The sequence below is a fragment of the Epinephelus moara genome, chromosome 4, assembly GCF_006386435.1.
Source record: "Epinephelus moara isolate mb chromosome 4, YSFRI_EMoa_1.0, whole genome shotgun sequence".
Taxonomy (NCBI): Eukaryota; Metazoa; Chordata; class Actinopteri; order Perciformes; family Serranidae; genus Epinephelus; species Epinephelus moara.
Window position 1 is genome coordinate 19,336,807 of NC_065509.1, and position 26,267 is coordinate 19,363,073.

The following is a 26,267-nucleotide window of genomic DNA, read 5'->3' on the forward strand; positions in this document are numbered from 1 at the left end:
CTCCATGGAAAAGATGACTTTGACCCTGCGTCTACAGAAAGATAAGGGGGAAAACTATTGGAGAAAATGGGATTGTTACCTGCGGGAAAACGACATTGATTAGGGATTTTTTCTTTTAATTTTTATTATTCTATTTTTTTATTTGTTGTGGGACTAAACTGTGAAATTTCTCTACAATAACCTGTACCTGTACCGGTTTCTGAGGTACTTATATTTGCCAAGACCTCATGTTCTGTTCTCTATCTTTTATTGTTGCTTTTTTCTACTGTACTTGAAATCCTGAAAAAAATAAAGTTTAAAAAAAAAAAAAAAAAGATAATCCACAGACCTTGTTGTGAGCAGTTTCATGTAAGAAGTATTTTCTACCTTACTACTCCCGCCAACTGCATCAGACCACAGAAGGAAGTGTGCATCTACTGCTAGCTCACCTAGCACCACTGAGCTAGCTAATGTTACAGCTCAGCCGAGGAGGACCCCATATATGTTTACATCTCGCACTGTCATGAGCAGGAGCCTCTTGTCCATGAGTAGATGCACGCTTCCTTCTGTGCTGTGATACCGTTGGTGGGTGTAGTTCAGTAGAAAGAAAATAGTTCCTACATGAAACTGCTCACAACAAGGTCTTTGGATTATCTTGAGAAAGTGGGTCATGATTTCTGGAAAGAGACATTGCTGTTGAGTGTTTCAAAAGTATTTTTGACACTTTGAGCACCACAAGCCGAGTGCCAGCTAGATCCATTATATCTGAGAGAAGGCAGACATCTCTACAGCTGATATCTCCAACAACTCACACCAAAACAGTCTACATTAACAAATAGCACGTCAGGTCAGCCACAAAATAAGTATGATGTATGATTTTGAGGTAAACTGTCCTACAGACAAAATAGCAGACTACACATTGCAACTTCATTGTATGCCCCTCATGAACACCTACACTAGAATAATCACAGCCAGTCTCAGGTTTTCTGTGCAAGTCAAGGTGATGGAAAATTGATTTTAAATGCAATTCACCAAACAAATAAACAGTTAGTTATATGACAAATCAAAGCACAATGAATTTGGAGGTCTATGACACCAAATCAGTTTGTAATACAGTTTTATCCTACTACAGCTTTAAAAAAAGTGACCTAGTTACCCTTTATCTTCATTTTTTAATAAAATGTAGTGGGTGTCATATTATGGTATATTTGAAGAGGAATTCCAGTTTTAATCACTTAATTTACCATCTAGCCTCAGCACTGTGAAGGCTTTATGTGTTGCATTGTGTGTGAGGCAATGCACAGTCAGATGGGCTGTTTCACTTGCTCACCTTTATTACTTAGTGCAAGGCATTCATCCTGGGGCTTGATCAGTCGGACTGTGTTGTAGACTTTATTCCCGTCCACACTCCTCTGCACTCTGGAGGACTTCTTATACACCTCCGTCAGATATTTCATGTACTTGTGCTCAGGTTTCATCTTTTTCCTTAGTCCTGGGCTCCACCTCGACCCTCCGTGCTCTGACAGGGCTTTGAGCAGCGGAGAGAAGATGCTGCTGTAAGGGTAGGTGAAGTCGCCCAGGTTGTGCAGCGCATTGGAGGCAGCCAGGGAGGATCTGAAAAGCGGGCAGCTGCAGGTGACCAGCAGCAGTAGGAAAACCGTGCGGAAATAACGAAGGACGGCTGACATCAGCATTTGTTTTTCTATTATAAACAACGAAACAAGACAAAACTTAGAGAGACTCTCCGTTGAGAGCTCGAGGTAAACAGGACCACGCACGTGCTGCCGCTGATCAACACACGCAGGTGTGGGCAATCAACTCACTCATATTACTTCATCAGGAAAAAGACCAGAGAACTTAGGACTTGTTCAGTCATCGTATCACAGTCAATTAATAAATTATTTAATTTAAAAAAAAAAACCCACAAGAGGCTTGTTTTAAATGATAGCATTGTTAGGTCGTGGACAATATTTTTAATGTAAAACTTGAATTAATTCTGTAATAAAAGTAGTAAATAAAGTAGTCATTTCCGGTTATATTCACAATAAGATAGAAAATAAGATTTAAAAAGTAGAGTCCCATAAAAAAAGGGAAGTCAGGTTAAAACACGTTTTCTCCTAGCTTAGATTGTTACAAGACTTTGTTATGGCCATAAACTGTAAAGGCTATGGCTTGCAAAAATAAGGACCGTCATGGCGATTTATTTGGGGCTTTTATTTTGAAGACGTCAGATGTCCGCTTTTTTAGAGCAACGTTAATTTACAACAACTAGAGGAGGTAATATCTACAAAAATATAACCAGGTTCGTTTGTATGAAAGAAATATTCTTAGTTATTTTGGAGAAAACGTTAAGAAATATTAATTCACATTTTGAAGCTGTAAAAAAAACAGTAACATTGATGAGTTACTTGTTGGGAGTGGCTAACTAGCTAGCTAACAAAGTAAGCTAATGCTAAGAATGCTAACGCTGTATTATGAACTGTAATGTTACTGACATATTGTATGACTAGTGTAGCTAAATTATTGGGCTTCTTTTAGAATAGAATAGAAAACGTTATTGCCATTAGCCTATATATTAAATATATTATATATTTTGATATATTTTTTGAGTTATTGAGCCCTCAGAAGCTAGATATGTTAATGTACAGTATTAACATACAGTTGTGGGGAGAAAAGACATATGCATTACTAATGGGCTATTATTTGTTCTGGGGCAGACAATTGTGGCCAGTGGACCAATTTTAAATGGCCCACTGCTTGTCTTTAAAGTATACTACATGTGGCTCGGCTGGTTAATAAAGCAAGATAATTTTGCATATTTTCCATTCACCTCACAATGATAGGACTATCACACTGTTTGTAGACATGCACGTTGGAAATATAAAGGCGAAACTAATGCGATTTCATAAACAGACATGGCCACAGCAAAAAAGCAGAGAGTCAGCATTGAGGGCCACCACTTTCAAGAGCGCTGGAATGTTGAATCCTTTTGCACTGAAAGATGACACAGTTGCATTTGTCTCATTTGTGGGTATATTATTTTTAATAACCCATATGATGCGAGAAGCAGCTGGCCCCCAGATATTTTTTGGACACCCCTGTTCTAGGGTAGTGATCTTCCACTGTATGTGCAAGATTGGCTCAAAAGCAGGTAGCTATCATTTTAAGTCTTAATTTTTGTGACTCAACATTTGTCAAGTGAACAACAACTGCAAGCACATCCATTGCTATTGAAAAACTTATAATAAATACAATACTATACTATACTTAAATAATGGCAAAATATGAAGTTGGTGATATAAATCAGTAGTTGCATGAATGTGTCATGTTCGCTCCAGAAAAACACTGAAATAAAGTGTAGCTACTTTAAACCTGTTGACCACTAGAGGGCATAAATTAGACTTAAAACAAATAAACTGCACAACAGAGTTTTGATATACTACTGCATCATAAATATGCCTTGTAACAGGCACAAAGTATCATGGACTAAATCCCTTATCAGTCATACTTTTATATTTTCTGCAGTGGATGCACACAGCTAGATTGTGATATTGTGAACTGGAAGTAAGTATTACACAAGCGATGTGGAGTATTGCATGGAGTATATAAAAGGGACAGATGATGAAGTTACCACTTAGTCCAGCGGTGCTCCCTCCCCTGCTAATACTCACATCTACATTCAAAGTGAAACAGAAAAACTGAGCCTCTGGAGGAGAAGTTAAAAATTTGCAGAGCGCATAAAATATCCACCCAAAGTGTCAATGTTTGGAGACTTAAATGTCAAATACAGTTTATAGCTAATGTTTGGAACTCATCTGTTATCTGTCATCTTGTTGTTTTGGCTTGGCAAGAATACCTAAATTTACTGATGTACAGGTCACTACTATATTATTACTTTGCGGTTGTACACAGGTACTTAGCCAAAAGCTCAAGCTCCACTTACATGGCAGTAATACTGTAAAGTGTTCAACACTAACAGAGTGTTGTTAGCTTGACAATATTCATAGGCAACAGATAAAAATGACTGCAAATTACAGTTTGCTTTCATTATATTTCTATTACCATGTCCTCATCGTTGTGGTTTTATGAGTACTGTTGTTCAAGTTTCCAATACTCTGCCAGGCAGCAGTTTGTAGAACTAATTGTATTGCCAAATGTACTGGAAGTTACAAATAAACTTCTTTAGCTTGATTAAGTCTTATTGTACACTGGAGGGTTTGCTTATCTTTGGCAGTTTGTACAGTATGTACTGATTACTGAGCTGTGTGGAAAAAGCACACACTGTTGCAGTTTTCAACTTGGCTGGCAGTAGGGCACAGTAACAACTCATTTACATAGTTGGTCAACTTCCAGTGTAATCTTTTTGTGATAAGATGTACTTTATTAAATCCCAAGGTGAAATTCAATTTTTCACTTTGTTGTCATATACACACAGGCCTGAAACACACATACACGCACAAACAGAACCTACACACGCATTAAATGGAGAGATGACAGAGTGACAGGCACCCCGAGCAGCTGGGGATTCGGTGCCGAGCTCTCTTGCATCTTGGCGATGCCTAGGAGGCGAGCTGGCACCTATCCAGCCAAGTCCCAATGGACTGAGCTCCTGCCGCCAACCAAAAGTGGTGCTGCAATACTTGGTCAATGTGTGTAGTGATTGGACCAATGTTAGAAATCCATTTAATATGTTGTCCACGTATAGAGGACATATCAGATATTACACTGATAAGAACAGATACAACAAATCAAACAATTCTGTAATATACAATAAAAGTTAATCAAATGACTCAACAACAATTGTAATTATGAATATTAGGTATTAAATCATCATCATAAAGTCATCATCAGTGCAGGTCACCGTATGTGTGGCTCCATTCAATTGAACCAAATATGCCAGCTTGAAAAGTGTGTTGTCAGACGGGATTTGAAAGTGAAAAAGCGAATCAATATTGCGAATGTCGTGGGGGAGACATGATCTTAGCCAAAGGATGAAATAATTTTACACAATTTTGAAGCCTAAATAAATGATTTTGGAAAATTATGCTTAAAATAAAACCCAAAATTTAACGTTTTATTTAAGAGGTTTATTTAATGTTAATGCAGAGTGTTTGTTGCAGTGAACGTCAGTTTGATTAATGTGATTTTATGTGCATTCATTCAACTTTATATGTTGGAAAAATATTATTTCTCATATCATCATGACACTGATATCAGACAGTTTTAGTGGGTTGTTGTTGATGTGAGGTTTGTGCACATACATGTATATACATTATCATATTTGAACTGCAGTCTTTTAACACATATCAGTTTAAACCAGTTAGTATTCCCATCATATGTCTTCTCACCAAATGAAAAAGGAGCATTGATCATATAAAAAAACTTAAAAGAAACCTCTTTGCACGACTACTTCATTGACCAATATAACTGACAATATTAGCATGTCCTGCCCTCTACTGGCTTGAAATAGGAAGAGCAAGTAAAGGGACAAAACATTGTCCAACCAACCTCTGTTAAAATAATCTAAAACAAACTAAAAACATATTGTAATGTAGATGTAGTGACTAAAAATGAAGTACCAAAGAGAGTTGGGCCTTTCAGCACAAGTCAAACAAGATAGTACAATTAAATCTCGTCAGCTAAAGCTATGCTCATGTTGTGTGGTGGATATACAGTACTTGTTAATGGCCTTCATGTTGTTGACTCGACACAGATGGAGTTTTTGTGTTTAATGTACTTACTTTGCTGCCCTTGTTTTAAAACACCACACCAAAGTTCCATTATCATGCTATCAGCAAACAGCTCCTTGTACAGTGGGTGTCAGGATAGCGTTTGATAGCATAACTGTTGATTTAATGCACATTGATTTGAGGGGATGGACCATTTTGTTGATGGTATGGTTTTCCTGTTGTACCATCCAAAGGACACGTGTACATTTTTTTTCCTCACTGCCTGCAAGGTTCTAAAAAAAGAAAAAGGATGTTGTTTTGCCACCCAGCACTTCCATGTTATGAAGGGTATAAGGAAAAATTAAGTACTTTTTAATGTTGCACTTACAGGAAATTATATAATACCTGGACCACATCATAGTATTGTTGGACAGTCTTTGATGTTTGCAAAATTTTGCCAGAACCATTAAATAAGAGACAAAGGAAGCCTTTCTGTTGCAGATTTCCTTTTTGTGATCGTTCAGCTGCCGTGCAAAGAAAAGTTATGGGGTGGGATTTAAAACATAAAGCAGTCAACTGCTGTGTGTCGCACAGTTGCTGCGAGTGTAGCTGTCCTTGTTCAGGATCATTATGCAAGCAGCTTCTTTTCCAGATAACAAGACAAAGGACATTGTTCTGGCACTGTTTTGCTTATGGCTTCATTGTCTAAGCTCCAACTCTTTTCATGTCATCCGGGATTGTTTTTCTCCGGGTCAGTTAAGGATAGAAAACAGTGTTTTGCACTGCACAGTAAAAGGCAGCATGTCTGATCTGAGAAAACAAGGCAATTCATTCATTAATGCCAACCTGACCATTAAAATGATTTCTTTATAATTTGAATTACACCTCACCCTACAATTTAATATTTGGCTTCTTTTTTGCAGTTAAGAGAAATCATGTCAAACTTGTATTTTGCTGATTGCCTTCTAATCAATACTGAAATAACAGATTACTGTGTGGTATTAGGGGCATGGCCTTAATGTGTCCTAATTGTGTCTTTTTTGCCACAGCAGTCCACAGAGTGACGCCCATGTTGTCCCACAAAAGGAAGCCTTTCTCATCCATTGCGGCTCAAGTTCACAAAGAGATGGTAAAGGAGACATTCCACCACCCAGTCTGGTTGCCTGCTTTGCATAACTGGCCCCACAAAGATCCCGTTTGCATATACTGAAGCTGAGAGGTAGCTTTTCCAAAACGATCAAAACCTGCAACAATATCTAGTGTTTCCTCTGCACTTTGAAGAACTTAATTTTGATAAAAACATGGTCTGCCAAGCACAAAAATAACAAGCTTTTGCACCAACAACCAAATGACGTTTCACACCAGTGTTGATAGCAACTGTTTCCCAGGTGTGGTCTGTTTTTACATTTCCTCATACTTAAAAGACATGAATCAAGAGGTAGTGTCTACAGATTTATTACATATTAGGTAATAAAAAAATGTTTGGATATCACTGATTGTGTTATCAGTAAGAAATATAAATTATATGGGTTCAAAATAACATACTCATTGTTAATACATGTGATTAAACTATGGAAAAAAAGATGATTAAATTATCAATACCATATTTAAATAGCACATCTAACAGTGATACACTGTACAAGAGAGGCTACACATTCAATGCAAGTACACACTAAAGGATAGACAATGGTTTACGCTGTTTTATATTAACATAATATACAAACTAAGATCTGTTAAATATTGTCCATCTCACAGCTTCTCCTGTGATCCACGTCGTTGTCACCAGTCATGAGCCAGCTTAGTTTTTTGTTTCTTCCCTATGTGAGGCTGGAACAGTTTACTAATTGTGTTGAAGCCTTTCTGGTGCTCTCTGTCTTCTCCATCCTCTGCCTTCTCCCTGCACTTGCTCTGCTGCAGTCCTCCCATAAGTGCTCTGACCTCAGCTGACACACCTTTGCCGAGGTAGTGAAAGGCCTTCTTGCCGTCATTATCTCTCTCGTTTATACTGGCTCCGTAGCTTTGCACAAGCAAAACCATGACTTCAGTGTGGCCGTGCATGGCTGCGATGTGTAAGGGTGTGTATCCTCCATGCGCTTTGCTGTTGATGTTCACATGAGTGCCTGTTTTCCTTGAGATATCCACAAGCTTGTGTATCATCTCACTGTTGCCGTCCTTGGCAGCCCAGTGCAGAGCTGTGAAACCTGACATGAAGTCCTTCTTCTGCGCCAACCGTGTATCCTGCAGCAGCAAACCATAGATCTGTCCCCACAGTCCGGCTGCACACTTCACCAACCACTCATGAGCTAGTGGCTCCAAAGGCACAGACTCTGAATACTTTGCATCATCTCTCTTGTTCTGGGGCCTCACCAGGGGGAAGCCTGGGGGTTGCATGTCCTCAGTCTGTCTGTTTTTACACTGGGAGTCACTTGGTGCACCCAACTTGCAAGCTGTATGATCCAGAGTTGGCACTGATGGTGTGGAAACTTTAGTTATCAACCTAACTGGTTTGTCTGAAGTTGTATGCGGGTGTAGTTGGGAATGTGACCCATGCTGTGCTGCTGGCGCAGAGTCTCTCTGAGGGGATTTGACTGCTATGACAGCGAACACAGCACCAGATTTCCTCGCTCTGCTCGCTTGATCTCCCGAGATATTCAGGACTTTAACAGTGGTCGCATCCGCACTACTAATGCTTCTCGATAACGGTCTCCTTTCCTGCGTGCTCCCCGCAGGCGCACGTTTAACATCACTATAATAATTCCCATTTATGTTCGTGGGGCCGCACACATTATTGTTCTCGATGTCAGAATAAATCACCCTGGCTGGCTCGGCTCGGGGAGGAGATGTGTACGAAAAGCTCGTGTTTTGGCTCGAGACACTGTCATCCATCTGTGTTTTCTGCGAGGCATCATGCGCCACCTCTTTATTGACAAAGTCCTGGTACCTCTTCTTCACAACCACGAACTTTACCTCGTCGATCTGCTTCACCACAGCGACGCTGTTGACCAACTTTTTGAAAAGGTCCCTATTGTGCTGCTTTTCCGCGGGATCACTGCAGCTGATCTGGCTCCTGAAGTTGTTCAGCAGCTCCGAGTTCTTCACTTTGCCTCCGTGCTCCAGTAGAAAAGACAAAATGCATTCCTGGGTCAAAGCCATTTTGTCCCACAGGGGTAAAAATGTGAAAAGATGGAAGAGATCGCTTGGATAATAGCCCGAGGGATAATCTCCTTGCTGTCCGTGCTCCCCTCTCTGTTGTCCTCCACCAACCTGCAGCTTCCGGCGCCTCGCCAATAAATCCACCCGTTTATTAGTCATGGCTCTCCCCGTTAAAGGCCCCGGTAAAATGCTTTAAAAAGTAGTAATAAAACAAAGGTTGTAATTACTGTATCTATATCAAGGCTGTTAAAACAACTAAAGACAAACATGGAGAGACATATGAGTCAGATGTTAATAATTATATTTAGGACAACTATTTTTGTATGTTCATTGTGTCTCCAGTTTTGTTTAATACAGCAACAAAATTTTCTGTGATTTTCTACAAGCACTTGGCTATTTCTATATGTAATATATTTTGTTGTTTAATCAATAGTATGTCACATTAAAAATGCATATTCTTCTACCGTACAACAGTAAGCCTAAATGTCGACTCCCTTGTGACCTATGAAGCACTTTCCCAAGGCTTAGAAAAACTTTTGACCAAATAATGATAAATGTGAATGAATGGATAAAAAATCTATGAGAATTTATGGATTAATTCATTCAAATAATGATTCAAATAATGATTATTATTAAAACATAACAACACAGTAATGATACCTTCATATGAATGATATATAATGTATCCTGACAACATCTTGACAATAGTGTTAAAACCATGTAATTCAGTGTATTTAATACTTAGGCTACGCTTTTTGTAGTCTGTCCATACTGCAGTGGTGCAGAAATAGGTAAAAGTAAAACTTATATATTACACCATCAGTCCTGGATTCATAATCTATTTGTAGAAGCACAAGTAAGCACAAAAAACATACCCAAAGTATAGTACCTAAAGTAGTATACTCAGGCAGCAGATTGCCCCACGACAGAGGGTTCTGTTATATTATTAAATTTTAGGGACTGTTCTTTACTTGTTGGAGGAGGGAGGTTGCTGGGGTGTAACTTCTTTATATATGTATATATATAAGCTACAGATATTTTTTCCTTGAGCCTCCCTGAGTGACTGGCAGAAAATTCATATACCTCCCTCCGCTATAAATTAGCTATTACATTTTTAAAACTACACTTTGATATTTAAAAGTTAAAAATCGAAGACAAAATTCTGGAGTTGAAAAAGCCTTGATCTTTCACTCTTGTCGTGCATACTGGTTAGTTCATGCAAACCATTTATTTTTAGCCAAATTTCAAATGAGATGTAGAATAAAGTGATTTTAATGAAACGTCACTATTTAAAGCTCAGATTTATAGTTATGTTTTTTTTCTTTTTCTGACAGAAGCTTTTGTGGGATATAAAATCCAATGATAATTTCTGTTTTTTACAGTTTCTGGCCACGATAAATGGTGTAATTTTGGCAATTTTTATTTTAAAATTTAAAAAATTGGCACTAAAATAAAACAAAATGCAACCATTCAAGTTTGTATGCCCCTCCCCTAAGTCTCACCCTAGTGCTCCTTTTTGCACCATCCCTCCCCATCATAAATAACGAACAGTCCCTTATTACTCATGCATTACAGTTTAGATGTTGAAGATAATTTTAGAAGCTCTACACAATAGTGGGTAGCTGTACATTTTACATGTTAATTACAAATTTTGCATGCAAAATCTTGATCTTCAAAATTAATTGTCAGGTCATGCAGTTGGGTAAGAAGCACATATTTCTCTTAAATGTATTGGAGAAAATCAATAAAGTACAATTTGATGTGAGTAATATTATAAAGTAGCCAACAATATCTATCCCACTTTATACACAGCGACACTGTGCAACTGAGTTCCTGTGTCATCGGGACTGCGTTGCTAGGAGACAGCTGGTCTCCAAGTGTGTGACTGTTGAATGAACTTGGACCCACTTAAAATGGGAAATGGCTTCTTTTTTTTTTTTTTTTCTTTCTTTTTTTTAAAATATTTGTATATTGTATGAAAACCCTGGGACACTGACAGTGGCTCTACATGCAGTTTCAAAGTTGATAAAAGAGGAGAAAATCTGAGCTGAAAATGGAGGTTAGCTGTGACAGAGCATTGCTGCTATTCCTGTTTTAGCTGGTTGTTTGAAGTGGCAGTGGCTTTAGCTAGTCTAATCAGTGATCTGAAAAATTACTGAGCCCAAAAAAACAAACTAAAAAAGAAAAGAGCTTGCACTAAATAAGGTAGGCTGTGTGGAGCTGTTGTAATGTCGCCCTCCAGCACCGAGGGGGTGTTGCCTCCAAGTGGCCATATTGAAAGCAGTGTGAGTCTGTCCGTGCTTCATGTGGGGAGCAGGTCTGGCTGAAGACAGATAATTACGGCACACAGCCACTTCTGACGATGGCGGCCAATGAGGTAGATGTCTTCGCAGTAAGTATGATGATGTCCTGTCTGCGGGCCTGCAGTGACTCATGATTTTGGGTGTCGCCAGAGCAGATATAAACTAACATGGCTTTCAGGTGTGTGTGGGAGCAAGGTGATGGTGATGGTGATGGGCTGTGTGGAGGAAATGCAGCAGGGTCGGCTGCTGCGGTGTCGAGGAAGCTTGTTGTGGATAAAGACGGATTGAATAGAAACGATGCACCGTCGTCGCTGTATGATGTGTGCAGTCTGTGGAGACGTGCACTTCTGCATCCAACTGTGCAGCATGAAACTGCGTGTGCTGTTTACCATGTCAACACTGTGACAGGTGCACACGGGTGCCAGCAGTTGAATGAAACGCAGTACAGCAGGCAGTTAAGAGACTAAGTTAAGAGGATAAACATAAGTAGCAGCCTCCTCAAGTGGCAGCTAGCTCCTCGAGATGGTTCAGCGAAAAATTAAATATGTATTAGCCAAACGTGTAATTCGTGGCGATCAATGAGTCAGTTACAAAGCCATCATAACTGGCTCACAGTACGTGCCTGGTATCCTGTGTCCTGTGCACAGGTTGCACTGAAAATGATGCAGGACTTTGTTAAGTTAAGGTAGTGTGTGTGTGTGTGTTTGTGTAAGGGGAGTTATGGGTACCAGGGCAGCCAGCAGCTTGGATATCCTCCCACCCTGTGAAACAACATCTAGATAAAGAGCTCTTTGTGTGTCTGTGTGAAGGGAGAGGGACAGAAACGGATGATTGTTGCATTGAACACATCCCGATCCTCATGTTGAGCTTTTTGCTAGATGCCAGTATCCCAGGGTGTTTCTGCAATGGGAGATGAACTGCTTCCCAGTTTATACAGCCAAGGGGAAAATACAGTCAGTATAGTATGTTTTGTTGTGTAGATTAAAACACCTAAATGTGTAACATGGAAAATATACAAGTCTCGGGCATAGAAAACTGTTTTTATAACCAATTAACTATTAAAGTGATTTGTAATTAAACATTTTGTGTGTCCCTTTTCTGAAATGCGGTGCTTTTCTTCTGTTTGAATCATTAACCAAATTAGACATTTTGATTTTGTACAATTGGTTGAGCAAAACAAGCAAGCTTTTCAATTATATTCTGACATACAAAACAGTAAATGACTTATCTATTAATCTAAAAAATAACTGACAAACTCATCGATGTTGAAAATATTTTTAGTATAGCCCTGAATATAAACCATAACTGCATCATCAAACCGAGGCTAAGGCCTTGTACTTAAGCTCTGCATACAGACACAAGACACACAATGCAAATTATGACATCTGTGCTCCACAAATGATTCTCTTAGCTTTTCATTTTCCTCCCAGATTTGTGATTCTGTAAAGGAGGAATCTGTGATATCGAGACCGAACTATTCACTGCGCACTATTCTGTGTGTTAAGTGGAAGCGAGAGATGACCTCATTTGCAGAGAATGCTTTTAAGCTTGAAAGCAGAATGTGGGGATGGGATCTGACAGACGGAGTTTTTAACCCTGCCCTTATATTGATTTTTGTCATTATCTCCTTTAATATGTAGTGGTATGACATGAATAAGGTGAAATAAGGGTTCTTGAGTCTGATATTTTTTTCGTCCTGCCTGTTTTCTGAATACCTCAGCACGAAGAAAAGCGAAACCTGGAGCTCGGAGGTCATGTGGGGTTCGACAGTCTCCCAGATCAGTTGGTCAGCAAATCAGTTGCACAGGGATTCTGCTTCAACATCCTCTGCGTAGGTACGTCTGCACCCAGGAGGAGTTCATAACCCAGAGTTAGTGCTATGACCGTAACATGAGTTAGATGGAATTTGGAGCGTTAATGCATCACCTCATCTTTCCCTCATCTCTGTTCTCCATGTTTCATTTTCTCTTTTTTTGCAAAGGTGAGACGGGGATAGGCAAGTCAACATTAATGAACACTCTTTTCAACACAACGTTTGAAAACGAGGAAGCCAGCCACTATCAGAGTGAGGTGCAGCTACGGCCACAAACCTACGATCTGCAGGAGAGCAATGTCAACCTCAAGCTGACCATTGTGCACACTGTGGGGTTTGGAGACCAGATCAACAAAGACGAAAGGTACAGATTCTTATCAATTGTTGTTTATCTATTAGTGTTGTCTAGATTTTGAAAAAGAAACTGTGCTGCACAAAGGAAGAAAAATACATAGTGTTATTAAGATGGTACAGAAATTATCAGTGCTGTTTCAACACTGATCTTTAAAAATTCATAGAATTTTTTTCTTTGTTAGTAGTGATGGGCAAAGTTCTTTTCAGTGTACTGAATCACTAGAATCCATTCATTAGAAATATTCATTCACTGAATCATTCTGTGCTTGTCGACCAAAGCTCCAACTATGTGTAAATCCACTCACTAAACTGACACATGGCTGAATGTTCAAATGAACTCGCTAACTATTAAACTGAGAACAGAGAATTTAGTTGGATAAAGATACTATTTGCAAACGAAAGCTGAAGTCCTACTGTTAAAGGAGCTGAGTCTACTACTAGCTACTGAGGTATTTGACCAGGGTTGACGCGCCTGTTGCTGGACACGCTACGTTAGCTTCGTTACCCAAATGCTGAATCAGAGTCCATGAAACTTCTTGGGTTGCATCACCGTAACATTTATTCCACGTGTGCATGGCAAAGTCCATCTGTTACATCCACATTTGTCGTTCAATACAAAACACACAAACAAAACTGTAGCGTTCCGCACCATTGCGGTCAAAAACCATTTGCCCTTCTGGGCCAAACACCTGATGACCATAGTGAGGTCACATCCTAACATACCTGAACTCACCAGGTGACAGTACAGCGCCCCCAATGCCGACACAGTGAATTACACAGTTAAAAGCAAACCTCCTAATAACATATTTGGCTCCTATACCTACCATATTATTGACAGAATGTATATTTTCACAACACCTAATTATTAATTACATATTCAGTACTTCTTCCTATTTCAACCCTTCAAGACAGGAAACAGAGGGAGAGGGCAGGGGGCGACTTGAGCATCACAGCAACACGTTCATTGTGTCAATCCTGTCTCCTAGAAATTATGTTTGTATATTACTCAACTGCTTTCTTAATTATGTTGCAAAATAATCATTGAATGGATCAGATCAGACATAATGTTTCTTTCAAGTAACGAAACAATACATTGATTTGCGGCGTAGGCTTCGGTAGGAGGTGGTTGGGGAGGATAGTAGGCATACAAAGTGCAGGATCTTGGCACCAGAACTTTGCGTTAGCATCCAGATTCCTGTCTCAGGTTTAGGCAACAAATGCACTTTGGTTAAGGTTAGAGAATGATTGTGATTTTGACTAATTGTTAATGAAAAAAATAAAATAAAAAAAAATCCAAAAAAGGTATCAAAAATTATGCTGTAGTCACTATGAGTGGATAGTGTATTACGGGATTGCCTATTTAGGCAGAAAACAACCTAAATACGTTGTCAGTGAACATTTTGCTGATGCGTTCAGTTTAGTATCAACACTTTTTTAACTTCTGCTGCATTATGTTTTCCTAAAAGGTTGTTTTCCCTAAAATATATGTTTCAAATTAGTTGTATAAGCATAATTTTTAGGCGACAGGGCTGACCGTGTAATATGTTCAGTGAATGCATCACTGAACATGCACTGTTTATCTCAGTGAAAGACTCAGGCTTAGCTACTTGTTTTTTCATATTGCAGGTTTTGCAAAGCTTTGTAAATCATGAAAGGTGGTGAGATTTAAAAAACAAACAAACAGATCCTTTCGTTCACTCAAAAATTGGTTGTGTACACAGACTGTTTAGATAATGAACGTAGCTTCGGGGACGTCACCCACTGGTTTGTAGATTGTCGTTTTGAAGCCTCGAGTTCGGCATTTCACCTGTCGCCATCTTGGTTTTTTAGAGCCAGAAGTGACCATATTTGGGCAAGAGGGTGGAGCTGTGGGGGAGTGAGGGGTGGTTCTGATTCATAGACTGGGGCAACACCTTGCAGTCTTTCACACAAGCAGCCACATATTTAAAAAATTTGGGCCTTGATAAAATGTAAATGGAACCAATACTGTTTTTCGTACCAGGCTGTAAACATGTTTATTTCTCCTGTAAAGTTGGGCATTTTAACATGGGGGTCTGTGAGGATTGACACTGTTTTGGAGCCAGCCTCAAGTGGCCTTAAAATGAACTGCATTTTGTGGCACACATTTGTGGTAACCCCAGATTTGCAAACACTTCCACAGGATTTTATGTTTCATATTTCAAGTGATCATTTCAACCCAAACCATTATATTTTGCTAACACTAACCCAAGTGCATTCTGTGCCTAAATCTAACCAGACTGTAACCACAGATTGTCACACCATGAAACAGTGAGACAGGAGCATTTTGGCAGCTCGCAAGACTTTCACAAGTCTAGGGTTTCTATCTAGCCATGACCCAAAAGATTCGTTCTTTTATATAAATCGTTTGTGAATGACACAACACTTTTGGTTAGGTCAGAACCAGCTATTATTTATTTCTCCCTCTTGCTCTGCGGCTGCAGCCAGCACAGTTACACAGAATGGAATTGAGAAAGAGATCTGGCCTGTTACTGGCATGTGAATTGGGAGGAGAGAGAGGGAATATGGGAATGACTGGTAGAACTAATGCAATCTGAATAGACATTTGAGTGCTCCAACAGCAGGGAGTGAAAAAAAGCAGGCTTTCTTGGCTGAGAGACTGTAGCTGCAGAGTTTTTAACCAGGCCACTAGCATGTCTTTCAAACAGCAAGGCAAGGGATGTTAAGTTTATTGTTCATACATGTAAGGATAAGATAATGATGCTCATTTTTTATGTATTTTGCTGTCTTTCTGTGCAGCTTCAAACCCATTCTTGAGTATATTGACGCCCAGTTTGAAAGGTATCTCGAGGAGGAGCTAAAAATAAAACGTTCCTTGTACAACTGCCATGACACAAGAATCCACATCTGTCTGTATTTCATCGCTCCCACTGGACACTCCCTGAAGTCCCTTGATCTCGTCACAATGAAGAAACTGGACAGCAAGGTGACCGCAGAATCTGGCACTTTGTATTTCAGCATTCAACGTTCCTTGTTCCTCAGTCTGTCACTCATGTTATGTTTTTTCCACGCAGGTGAACATCATCCCTGTCATTGCAAAGGCAGACACTGTATCCAAGAGCGAACTGGACAAATTAAAGATCAAGATAATGAGCGAGCTGGTCAGTAATGGAGTGCAGATTTATCAGTTCCCTACAGAGGATGAAGCTGTTGCAGAGATCAACACGTCCATGAATGTGAGTCCTAGAAACACACAGACACACTTACATAATACAATGCTGTATGTATTCACCCAGGATGTTCAGCTGTTCAGATGTACAGCTTTGTCGTTCACCCTGCGCGCCAAACTATGACGCTCTATGTATCTCTCGAGTGTAGTTTTGGACGTGTCAGTTTCCGCTCGTTCCATGCATACGATGTCTTTTCAAAGTAAACTTTAATCTTCACAGGAAACTAACTAACTAATTGCTTAGGTTTAGGAAAAGATCATGATTTGGTTAACATGACACTGACTTTTGGCTTCACATGGGACACAAACAGCCATTTCCTGGGTGAAATACCTGTGTTTGTTTGACTTATCCATTCACCCAGACCTCTTTACGTGGACTTTCTCATTTATACTACATCAGCTGCTCTGAGCATCTAATAATGCTGCAGATGGGTTCACATTGGAGTTAGCTGAAAGTGCATCTCATTCAGACTCGTAAATCTCAAAGGGTGCCTTTTGCATCGCTATCAGACGCCAAAAGGTGTGACAAAGCGTTGGTATTTGATGATCTGGGAATGAAAACGGCTCGATTTTACAATATGCGCTCTAACTTTCTCCATCTCTGTATTAATTAGTCTGCACCATTCTTTTGGTGTTATTTATTGAAGAATTTTATTAGTGTGGTTCCAGACCAGAGTCCTGCATGGGTTCATTTTTGCATACCCGCACCTGCCCATACCTGTGAAGCTCGAATAGTTACCCGTCAGTATGTCTATGTCAAAGCCACACCGCCCGCACCCGTTAATAAAAGTCCCGCGACCTGACCCACACCTTTGATTAAACACACACAGGCTACACTCACTCACATTCAGCTGGGTTCTCTGTGCTTGAATTACAAATCCAGTGGAGGAAAAGTGTCTTTCCTGGGCTGAGCTCGTGGTGAAACAGTCCATGCAACCACTACGAGGTCAGGAGACATTTTAGCATGCTCCTTCCACCACTATAAAACCTCAAAAGGATCCTCGTTGGGTGTCTTGAACTCAATGTAGGCTGCCATCCCATCCTCTGGCTGCACAGTTTCATCGCTAGAGTCCTCCACTTCAGTGATGATGTGACGATGGGGTCAAAGGCTTGACTTGTGTCATTGACTTTCAAAATAAAAGGCATTGCAGTTTGATAATATGATGTCAAAATATAACACATATACTGCACATCTGTTTTATTTGATTTACTGTGAAAAATAATATACATATATTTGCTCTCACCTACTGTCCACCTGTGTGTAGTTCATTTTTACCTGTGCGTGTATTCTTGAATTTATATATATACATATTTTTACCCATTACACAGCTTTTTGTAGGTTTCTTGTTTGGTACCTGCAGGTACCTGACCCGGTGCAGGTCTCTGTTCCAGACCTTTGAATTGTTGACCACATCTCAGATTTTTTTCAGCTATTCTAATAGCATAGAAATACTAGTAAGATCTACGACTGTAGTACGATTAGTATAGTAGTACAGCAGTATTAGTAATATCACTAGTATAGGAGTAGTAGCATAGCAGTGATAGAATATTGAAGTGAAATTAAATTCAGTCTGATTATCATACTACTATTTTATGATTGATGTTGCATAAAATGCAGGACATTTGTAAAAAGAGTTGAGGTAGAACAATGTAAACCACCATTTAAATCCAGGAGACACATATTTAGAAGCATGTCGTAATAGCAGGATGCGGTCCTGAATATGACAACTGTCGTACCATTTTTAACCACATTGTAACAATATCAATACTACATGTTACAGACTCATCTTCCCTTTGCTGTGGTTGGAAGTGTAGAAGACGTTAAAGTGGGAAACAAGATGGTGAAAGCAAGGCTGTACCCCTGGGGTTCAGTACAGGGTGAGTCTGCCGAATGGATTTGACAAGGATCGTAAAAGTCCCCCAGACAGTAGCAGCTGTTTAGTCAGTAGCCTTCTGACGAACTATTGTTAGTTTTTCTGTTGAGATGCAAACATGATATCACTATACTCTGTTTTTATGAGCACAGTAAGCACTGACATTCATTTTCAAGTGCAGCATGACTAAGCTTCTGTTTTTTTTCCAGTGGAGAATGAAAACCATTGCGACTTTGTGAAGCTGAGGGAGATGCTGCTGCGTGTGAACATGGAGGATCTCCGGGAGCAAACTCACGCTCGACACTATGAGCTCTACCGCCGTTGCAAGCTAGAGGAGATGGGGTTTAAGGACACAGACCCTGACAGCCAGTCGTTCAGGTGAAATTAGGGATAGCAGTGATGTAATGCATGTGGGCAGCTTACCTCAGTGGAACTGCCATAAAAAACCCTGCACTTTTAAGATGTAAAAACTGTGGCGATTAATTACATTATTGATAAACAGCACACATTGTTTACATAATTTCAGATGCATTTTGCTTTTCTCCTTTTTACCAACCAATTAGAGCTTAAAGGAAAAGTGCAAAGCTTTATATGTGTATGTCCAGACTTAATTATTGGTGTAATTAATTGATGTATTTGGTTATATATTTGGTTATATTTTTGACTCACCTAAACTTTTAGTGTCGTCATATATTCATGTCAAGATTAGTCACTCCCATCTCCCTGATACTGGGGAGAAACTACAGTAACTTCCTGTGTTTATGTCATGACACATGATATGTTAGATGTTGTACCTCCGACAGAGTTCAAGATTAGGTTTAACCAGCTATTTATAGCTCTGCCTATTTAAAGTTCTTAGTGACCACTAGCTAATTTCAGACCATCCAATCAAAATCAATCAACTAGTTAAACAGGAAGTCATCCCTAACTGTAAAATAACCTCCAGATATAACAATTTTTAGGGTCAACAATCCTTTGTAAATGTAGATATGACTTTATTTTATTACATATGCATACATGCAGAAATATAATATAGGTGTTAAATGCCGCTGCTATGCACACACATCACAAGGGTATTGCGCCAGTGCTTGAGGGGTCATCATAATCATACGTATTGCATTAACTTGCTGATGACCTAATGACCTTGCAGCCAGGTAATGCCGCCGTGTATGCCTCTGTGGAGTATTTTAGAGTGAGTGGAATCATTGTCGTTTTTAATTTTGTGTTATTTAATTTAAAATATTCCCAGTTTACATCATTATTAAACTGCATTTTGATCAAGTGTCAGGTCAAATTACCTCTTTTGATCTTCGATCTAAATGGGTCATATGTTAACATGCTAGTTTTATTGCTCCCGCTACGCCTGACAGTTCCTGTAAAAATTGAGTAAAGCTCTACATAAGAATTGCTTGTTAATTTGCAATGCATCAGTCCCCACCTAGTCTGAGTGGGCGGAAGTTTGCTGCAGAGATCAGCCTCTCATTGGGCGGAACGAGCCACCTGCTGAAGTCCCACCCTCACACCTCCGGTTGTGTAGCAGTTTTCAACCGTTTTCAACACGTCCTTTACTAACTTTTGCGGTGTTTGATCTTGCGGGGATGTAGCCATTTTTCTGCCATGGTTCACGTCCTGTAGGTGATATTTTTGTGGGCGTGTTACACCAAAACCTGTTTCCCCCCGGCAATATTTTTGCAAGCGCACCGTTGCTGTGGCACCGCCCAGAACAATTGTGATTGGTTGAAAGAAGTACAAGCAGCCGGGGCGTTTTTTTCTCTAATCTCACAGTGAGAGTCGGCCCAGCCAGACCTTTCTGGTCTGGTGAGCGAGACTAGTCCCCACCTAGTTAACATTTATGTTACATCTGAGATGAGTCAGAACTTAAAAACAACTGGATCAACCTGCTCCTGGGTACTAATCCTGTCCAACAAGGCATTAGACTGACCTTAAAGGGACAGTTCACACACAATCAAATAGACATTTTTTTTCTCCTACTTGTAGTGCTATTAATCAATCTAGATTGTTTTGGTGTGAGTTGTCAAGCGTTGGCGATAAAGGCTGTAAAGATGTCTGCTCTCTCAGATATAATGGAACTAGATGGCACTGGGCTTGTGGTGCTCAATGTAACGTCTCTTTCCAGAAATCATGACCCAGTTACTCATGATAATCCACAGACCTTGTTGCAAACATTTTCATGTAGGAACTATTTTCTTAGTCTCGAACTACATCTGCCAACAGTATCACCGCATAGAAGGAAACATGCGTCTACTGCTAGCTCACCTGAGCACCACTAAGCTAGCTGACATTAAAGCTCATCCAAGGAGGATGCCGTTTTTGTTTATATCTTGCACTGCCGCGAGCACGAGCCTCTTGTCCATGAGTAGATGGATCCCTTCTTCTGTGCACTATTATGGCTGGTGGGTGAAGTTCAATAGAAAGAAAATAGTTCCTACATGAAACTGCTCACAACAAGGTCTGTGGATTATCTTGAGTAACCGGGTCATGATTTGTAGAAAGAGACATTGCTGTTGAGTTTTTCAAATGTAATTTTTCGGTGCTTTGAGCAGCATAAGCTGAGGGCCATCCTGTTCTATTATACTAGAGAAAAGGCAGACATCTCTATGACCTATACCAAAACAGTCTAGATTGATAAATAGCACTACAGATGAGATAAGAGGGAAAATAAGGGTATTTTTGATTTTAGTGTGAACTGTCCCTTTAACTATGCTTTTACTCTGATCTTCAGCCTTCAGGAGACGTACGAAGCCAAGAGGAAGGAGTTCCTTGTGGATCTGCAGCGCAAAGAAGAAGAAATGAGACAGATGTTTGTCAACAAAGTGAAGGAGACAGAGGCAGAGCTGAAAGAAAAGGAAAAAGAGGTGAGGGTTAACATGATCATAAATAAGTGGAAATATACCATAATTGTTCAATCTCACATTTTGCCCTGTCCCGTCATCATCATCATCTGTAGCTTCATGAGAGGTTTGAGCAGCTCAAGCGGATGCACCAAGAAGAAAAGAAGAATCTGGAGGAGAAAAGACGAGAACTGGAGGAGGAGATGAATGCCTTCAATAGAAGAAAGGTTGCAGCTGAGACACTGATGGGACAGGCACTCCAAGGCTGCTCACAACCATTCAAGAAGGACAAGGACAAGAAGAAGTAAGTCTGCTTTTACTGCATGGATTTCATTTGTACTGCTGCTCAAGCGGTTCCTATTTGTACACCATAGTTTTCAGAGCAAGCGCTAATGCCACTAAATAGTAGTAACACTAAAATCTTTCAGGCAACTCAAGGCTAATTGGTTAATGTCACACATACATTATATTCACAAGCCACGGACACGTATTCTCCAAGCCAGTGTATGTAGAGCTGAGCAGACAGAAGGAAGAGCCGTACAACGTGATTAATGAGATAGTGTTATTTTCCCAGAAGCCATGTTGGCTCATAAACTGATACAGGGATAGATTCAGACTGACACTGTGTGCCCAGACATAGTGGGAAGGGTCACAGCTTGCATGACACAGCCTGATGCTTATGTCTCTGCGGGCTGACCTGCCAGACTGTATCTCAGGCAGGGGCACTTCTGTTTACATTCGACCGGTCTCACCGATGCTGCTCACGCCATGTGCAACTCAGATGATACTCAGACATCCCACATAGAGCCGCAATAATTTCTGCAGGTGGAAACAATATATGTCAGGATCGATTACATACGCTCAGAGTTTATATACACAGCTCAATGCTCAAGATTAGCCTCGAAAAATCCACAATCACAAAGCTGTCTTAAGGATTAGGAAAACAGAAGCAAATGAAAACAAAAAAGGAAGCCTTTGACCATTAATGGCAGTTTGTACTGGTTTTAATACCCTACCATGTGGGTGAAAATGTTAAAGAGTGCCAGAAACATTAAGCCAGTGTAATCCCACGAAGGGCCAAAGATGATTTCAACAGGTTTCTACTACCTCTAAAATACTGTAGCTGAGGATCCTTCTGACCACGCTGTATAACCCAGTTTTAATAAAAGCAGTGAATACATTATCAAGTATTTTTTTTAAAAAATGAAAGAAGAGCTGCACATAGGCACACTAAATATATGCACACAAGGATTAATACGATAATTCTTTAGATTTATGACATTGAGGAAGATGAGGACTGTATGATAAAAAAGCTGTCAGGTGTTGAAAATACATCTGTGTAAGTTAAACGTTAAAGGCGAGAATTTGTTCAGACTACCTGATTTGTTTTTCAGAATGCAAATGTTCGGCTGAATTAATGTATCTGCTTTAGTTAATAAATTTAGTGGTATGTTTAGTGTTCAGCAGCAGTGACAAAGTCGATTATTATATGCAATCGTTTCTGTTGGTACAGACGTGGTTGGTTAGCTGTGGTGTAGACATGGTGTCAGTGTCATGTGTCATGTTTGATTTGACCTTAAACACAGTTTGAACTCCTGATTTGAGTGATCGGATTGAGAAACGTCTCGACAAATTCAGTTTTAATCTGATTTCAGCCCACCTGTGAATGTAGTCTGGGGCTGGGAGACATGCTGCGTCTGTTAAAACACAAGGCTCACCAGACAGGCACTTGGTGCCTACTCTTGTGCCAACAATCAAGGGCACGTAGGCAGGTTGTGCCTGATGTTGAAGTGACTATAACCATAATGTGCATAATGCTAACAGCAATGTAAAATAGCATAGCCTACTTAGCAGAAATCCTGAGTTCGGAGATGATCTTCTTCCAGGCATTGTTTTCTAAGTGTTTATCAAAATACTGTCCATTGGACAGATGAAATGCTCTGGGTCATCCTGTACTAATATAATCTACTTCTCTCTGTGTCTGAAATTCCATACGAACATGTTATTCAGTAGGCTAATCAGTATGTGAGAGTTTTTAGTATCTCCGAAACCTTAGTATGAAACCAATAGACTGTGAATTGCATACTATTTTCAGAGAAATATTACAGTATGCAAACACTGGACTTTATGATGGCAGGAATATCCCACAATGCAATGCACTACAGGACAATGCTCATAACAGACAGCTACCAAGGCAGCATTGTAACATCATCACACCTGCCCCGGGACTACAGTTGAATATTAGCAAAGCTGGCTAAACTGGCACGTTTACAGAAATGTTTACTGGCCATGTTTATTAATGTGCACTGTCTCTGTAATCTTAAACTGTATAAATAAAATATATACTGTGCTTCAGTTTAAGTGTAAGTATGTACGAAGTGTTAGATTTCATTTGGAAGACGTAAGATAGTTTTAACATTATTTTTAAAGTACTGGTAGAGCTTAGGTTGGCAGCTGTTAAGGAGGTTCTCAAGAAGTGATGTGGTAATTACAGGTCAGTGCATCAGAAAAAATACATACTAATGTTTATTAACATGAAAGTATATTGAATGATGGGACACATATCAGTTATGTAGTGCAGTGTGCATTATCGGACGCAGTGCCTGTTCACTTCAGGGCACAGCTGTTGTGCTTGGGAAAGCTCCCCATGACAGCGTCGCTCTCGCTTTTGAGGGGGCCTTCTGTGTGTCAACACTGACAACAATGACTTTGAGGGTGCAAAAAGGGCAACATGTGTCTGGGCTCTTAATCTGGTTTGGAGAAACTGGTTTTCATGGGTTTTTTAAACAATCTGATATAAATGATAAAATGTCTGACGCTAAACGTAGCGTAAAATGTATAAGTCTATGGAAAGGAAGTGGATGCTGAAAAGAAGTTACAACCGAAACACTGTTGCATTCCCATTTCATTCATTTATTCATTTGATTTCAACCATTCCTCAATTCCTTCATTTTTTCTTTTTTCCGTATTCTGTCCTGTTTCTTTTCCCCTTTCAGTTGATTTTTGGATCAAACATCCAGTGAAACCAGGACTGTGTCTGCCATCAGCATGGGAAACTGAGACTGTCATATCTGACATGACTTACTGACACTGTATGTGTGGACTCAGTGTCACAGTGACTATGCACGTATGTCAGACTGAACAATGTGATGGCTGTAAGCCACTGTGTACTTACGGATCAAAAAGGTAGCTTTGCTCAGTGTATTTAATTTGTCCCTAATGCTGACTCTGCTAGACGCACAATCCATGGACTGTTTTCATAACATGTAGCTTGTGTTGTTTTATGTTCTTGCCATGAATGTGTGTTCACGTCCTGGTGTCCCGTTGAAGAACGGGAGACTTTTAGTTACTGACTGAATCGAACTGATGGCTGTGAGCTGTGTTATGTATTAACATGGAAGAAGCATTTGTGTGCTTTCAAACATGCAGCTTTTCACAAGTTGAATGGTCTCCAGTAGGTTATTGAAAGACAGAATTTCTAATAATGTACATGAAAATATTGATAATTGTTATTGGTAGTTTGAGGTACGAAACGATCTAACACCATTCTGTGCAAAGTTATAAAGAAAGTAATTGAATTAATTTACAGTGAGTCTGGAAATGAAGCAAATATGTTGCCATAATTTGTATTTAAATAAATAATGTCGGTGGAAACCCAAACAGAGCATCAATTCATCTGTTGGTCAGCTGAACCCATTCCCCTTAAACTCCCTCAGTTCTCTGGGACTTCCCATCTCATCAGTCATTTGCGTGATTCAAAGCATTTCATACTGCACTTGTTGTCATCATGATGTATCAGAAATGTTTGTCTGATTTAACAGTGTTTCTATAAAAGCATTATCCCTTTAACTCAAGTTTCAGCTTTGATTTTGTCTCCCTCAGTGGCAGCACACAGGACAAATAACAAAACTTATCATTTGCACTAAACTTTCATATCTTGTTAAGATTTGTCTAATAACCTTGCTGAATATGTAGACTGCTTGTTCAAATAAATGACCTGGCTTTTCTTTCCTTTTCATAGCTTCTTTAGTCTCCCATCTGCGTGCTCCCTAACCTCAGGAAGGAATTTGAATTAGAAGACTTTCTACCACATCAAAAGATCACAGACTAACTATCAATTGTATTATTTTTACAATGTGAAATAACAGTTTTATAGAAATGCACTTAACATCTCTGGAAGTGATTTAGCCTAAAGTCTTCCATGTCTACTAAACTCTCCTTTAAGCTTTTAAGCTGTAGCATGGTCTCTGCATGGCTCCTAACCTTCATTCCCAAGAGTGTTAAAAGATCGTCATTGCCAAAATCTCAGTTTTTGTACTAGATGTGCTACCTTCATTTATCTGCCATGTTATGCTTGTAGTTTTTGACTGATGACAATTTACACTGTGAAATATATGTTATAAAGTGACATGATACTGCTGTTAAATGTTGTACTGATCGTACATTATATTATGATTTATAAGCACTTTAAATCAGTCATGGTACAGATACTGTCATCATAAAAGGTATATCATATGCTAACATGTCAGCCCTTATGTTGTGTCAAACAGAGCTAGATAGAAGTATTTCATAGTTTTAAACTGCAAAATCTATATATACAGTACATATACTGTTGTTACATGAAAAAAGCCTGGATGTATATATATATTCAGGATTAAATCTCCTTATGTCAGTAGATCTATATGGTGGGTCTGTGTCGGCCCGCTTACAGATTTGTATATCCTGATGTAATAAAGACTAACTTTATTGAAAACGTGCCCTGATCTCTCCATAATTGCACATTTAGACAGAAAAGTAGACAGAAAATGACAGGTTGTGGTAAGCTGTGGTCTCAGCAGGGTCAGGATCTCTCCAGACTGTTCCAGAAACCTGCCAGTAGGTGTCCATTTAAAGAGAAGAAGAGGCAGCAGAGTGTAAGGATGAAGGCTGGCCTATGAAAACAATTAGTACATGACATTTTAATAATTTCTGGACAGTTTTCCAGAAGATTCACCAACAATTTTGCTGTTTTCTCTGTTATTCCTCCTTCGCTGTAATGTTGCACACATTTTTTGATATATAT

The 26,267-nt window shown here is 39.5% G+C and overlaps 3 protein-coding genes and 1 pseudogene across 5 annotated transcripts in view; 1 reads left to right on the top strand and 3 right to left on the bottom strand.

Annotated features, from left to right (window-relative positions):
* gdf9 (growth differentiation factor 9) overlaps window positions 1–4,527 on the bottom strand; it is an 11,064-nt gene extending 6,537 nt beyond the window's left edge. The window contains exons 1-2 of the mRNA XM_050042423.1: window positions 4,489–4,527; window positions 1,310–1,766 (exon numbers count right to left, since the gene is read on the bottom strand). Of these exons, the coding sequence (XP_049898380.1) occupies window positions 1,310–1,766; window positions 4,489–4,527 (496 nt within the window). The remainder of the gene's footprint in view (window positions 1–1,309; window positions 1,767–4,488) is intronic.
* A 57-nt stretch (window positions 4,528–4,584) lies between these two features.
* LOC126389536 (uncharacterized) lies at window positions 4,585–4,746 on the bottom strand (annotated as a pseudogene).
* A 2,344-nt stretch (window positions 4,747–7,090) lies between these two features.
* On the bottom strand, window positions 7,091–8,908 carry sowahab (sosondowah ankyrin repeat domain family member Ab). The gene has a single exon (XM_050042735.1). It carries the CDS (start codon window positions 8,799–8,801, stop codon window positions 7,428–7,430), a length of 1,374 nt encoding a protein of 457 aa, XP_049898692.1. The 5' UTR covers window positions 8,802–8,908; the 3' UTR covers window positions 7,091–7,427.
* A 2,145-nt stretch (window positions 8,909–11,053) lies between these two features.
* LOC126389188 (septin-8-A-like) lies at window positions 11,054–25,960 on the top strand. Of its 3 annotated transcripts, none has more exons than XM_050042736.1 (10): window positions 11,054–11,193; window positions 12,825–12,939; window positions 13,086–13,281; window positions 16,050–16,236; window positions 16,325–16,486; window positions 18,261–18,357; window positions 18,563–18,731; window positions 21,097–21,229; window positions 21,322–21,509; window positions 25,227–25,960. In XM_050042736.1, exons 1-10 carry the CDS (start codon window positions 11,164–11,166, stop codon window positions 25,279–25,281), a joined length of 1,332 nt encoding a protein of 443 aa, XP_049898693.1. In that variant the 5' UTR covers window positions 11,054–11,163; the 3' UTR covers window positions 25,282–25,960. The 3 variants fall into 3 exon arrangements, with proteins under 3 accessions (XP_049898693.1, XP_049898696.1, XP_049898694.1); XM_050042739.1 differs by lacking the exon at window positions 25,227–25,960 and adding an exon at window positions 24,202–25,190; XM_050042737.1 differs by having other exon boundaries at window positions 11,059–11,178.
* Window positions 25,961–26,267: the final 307 nt, after the last annotated feature.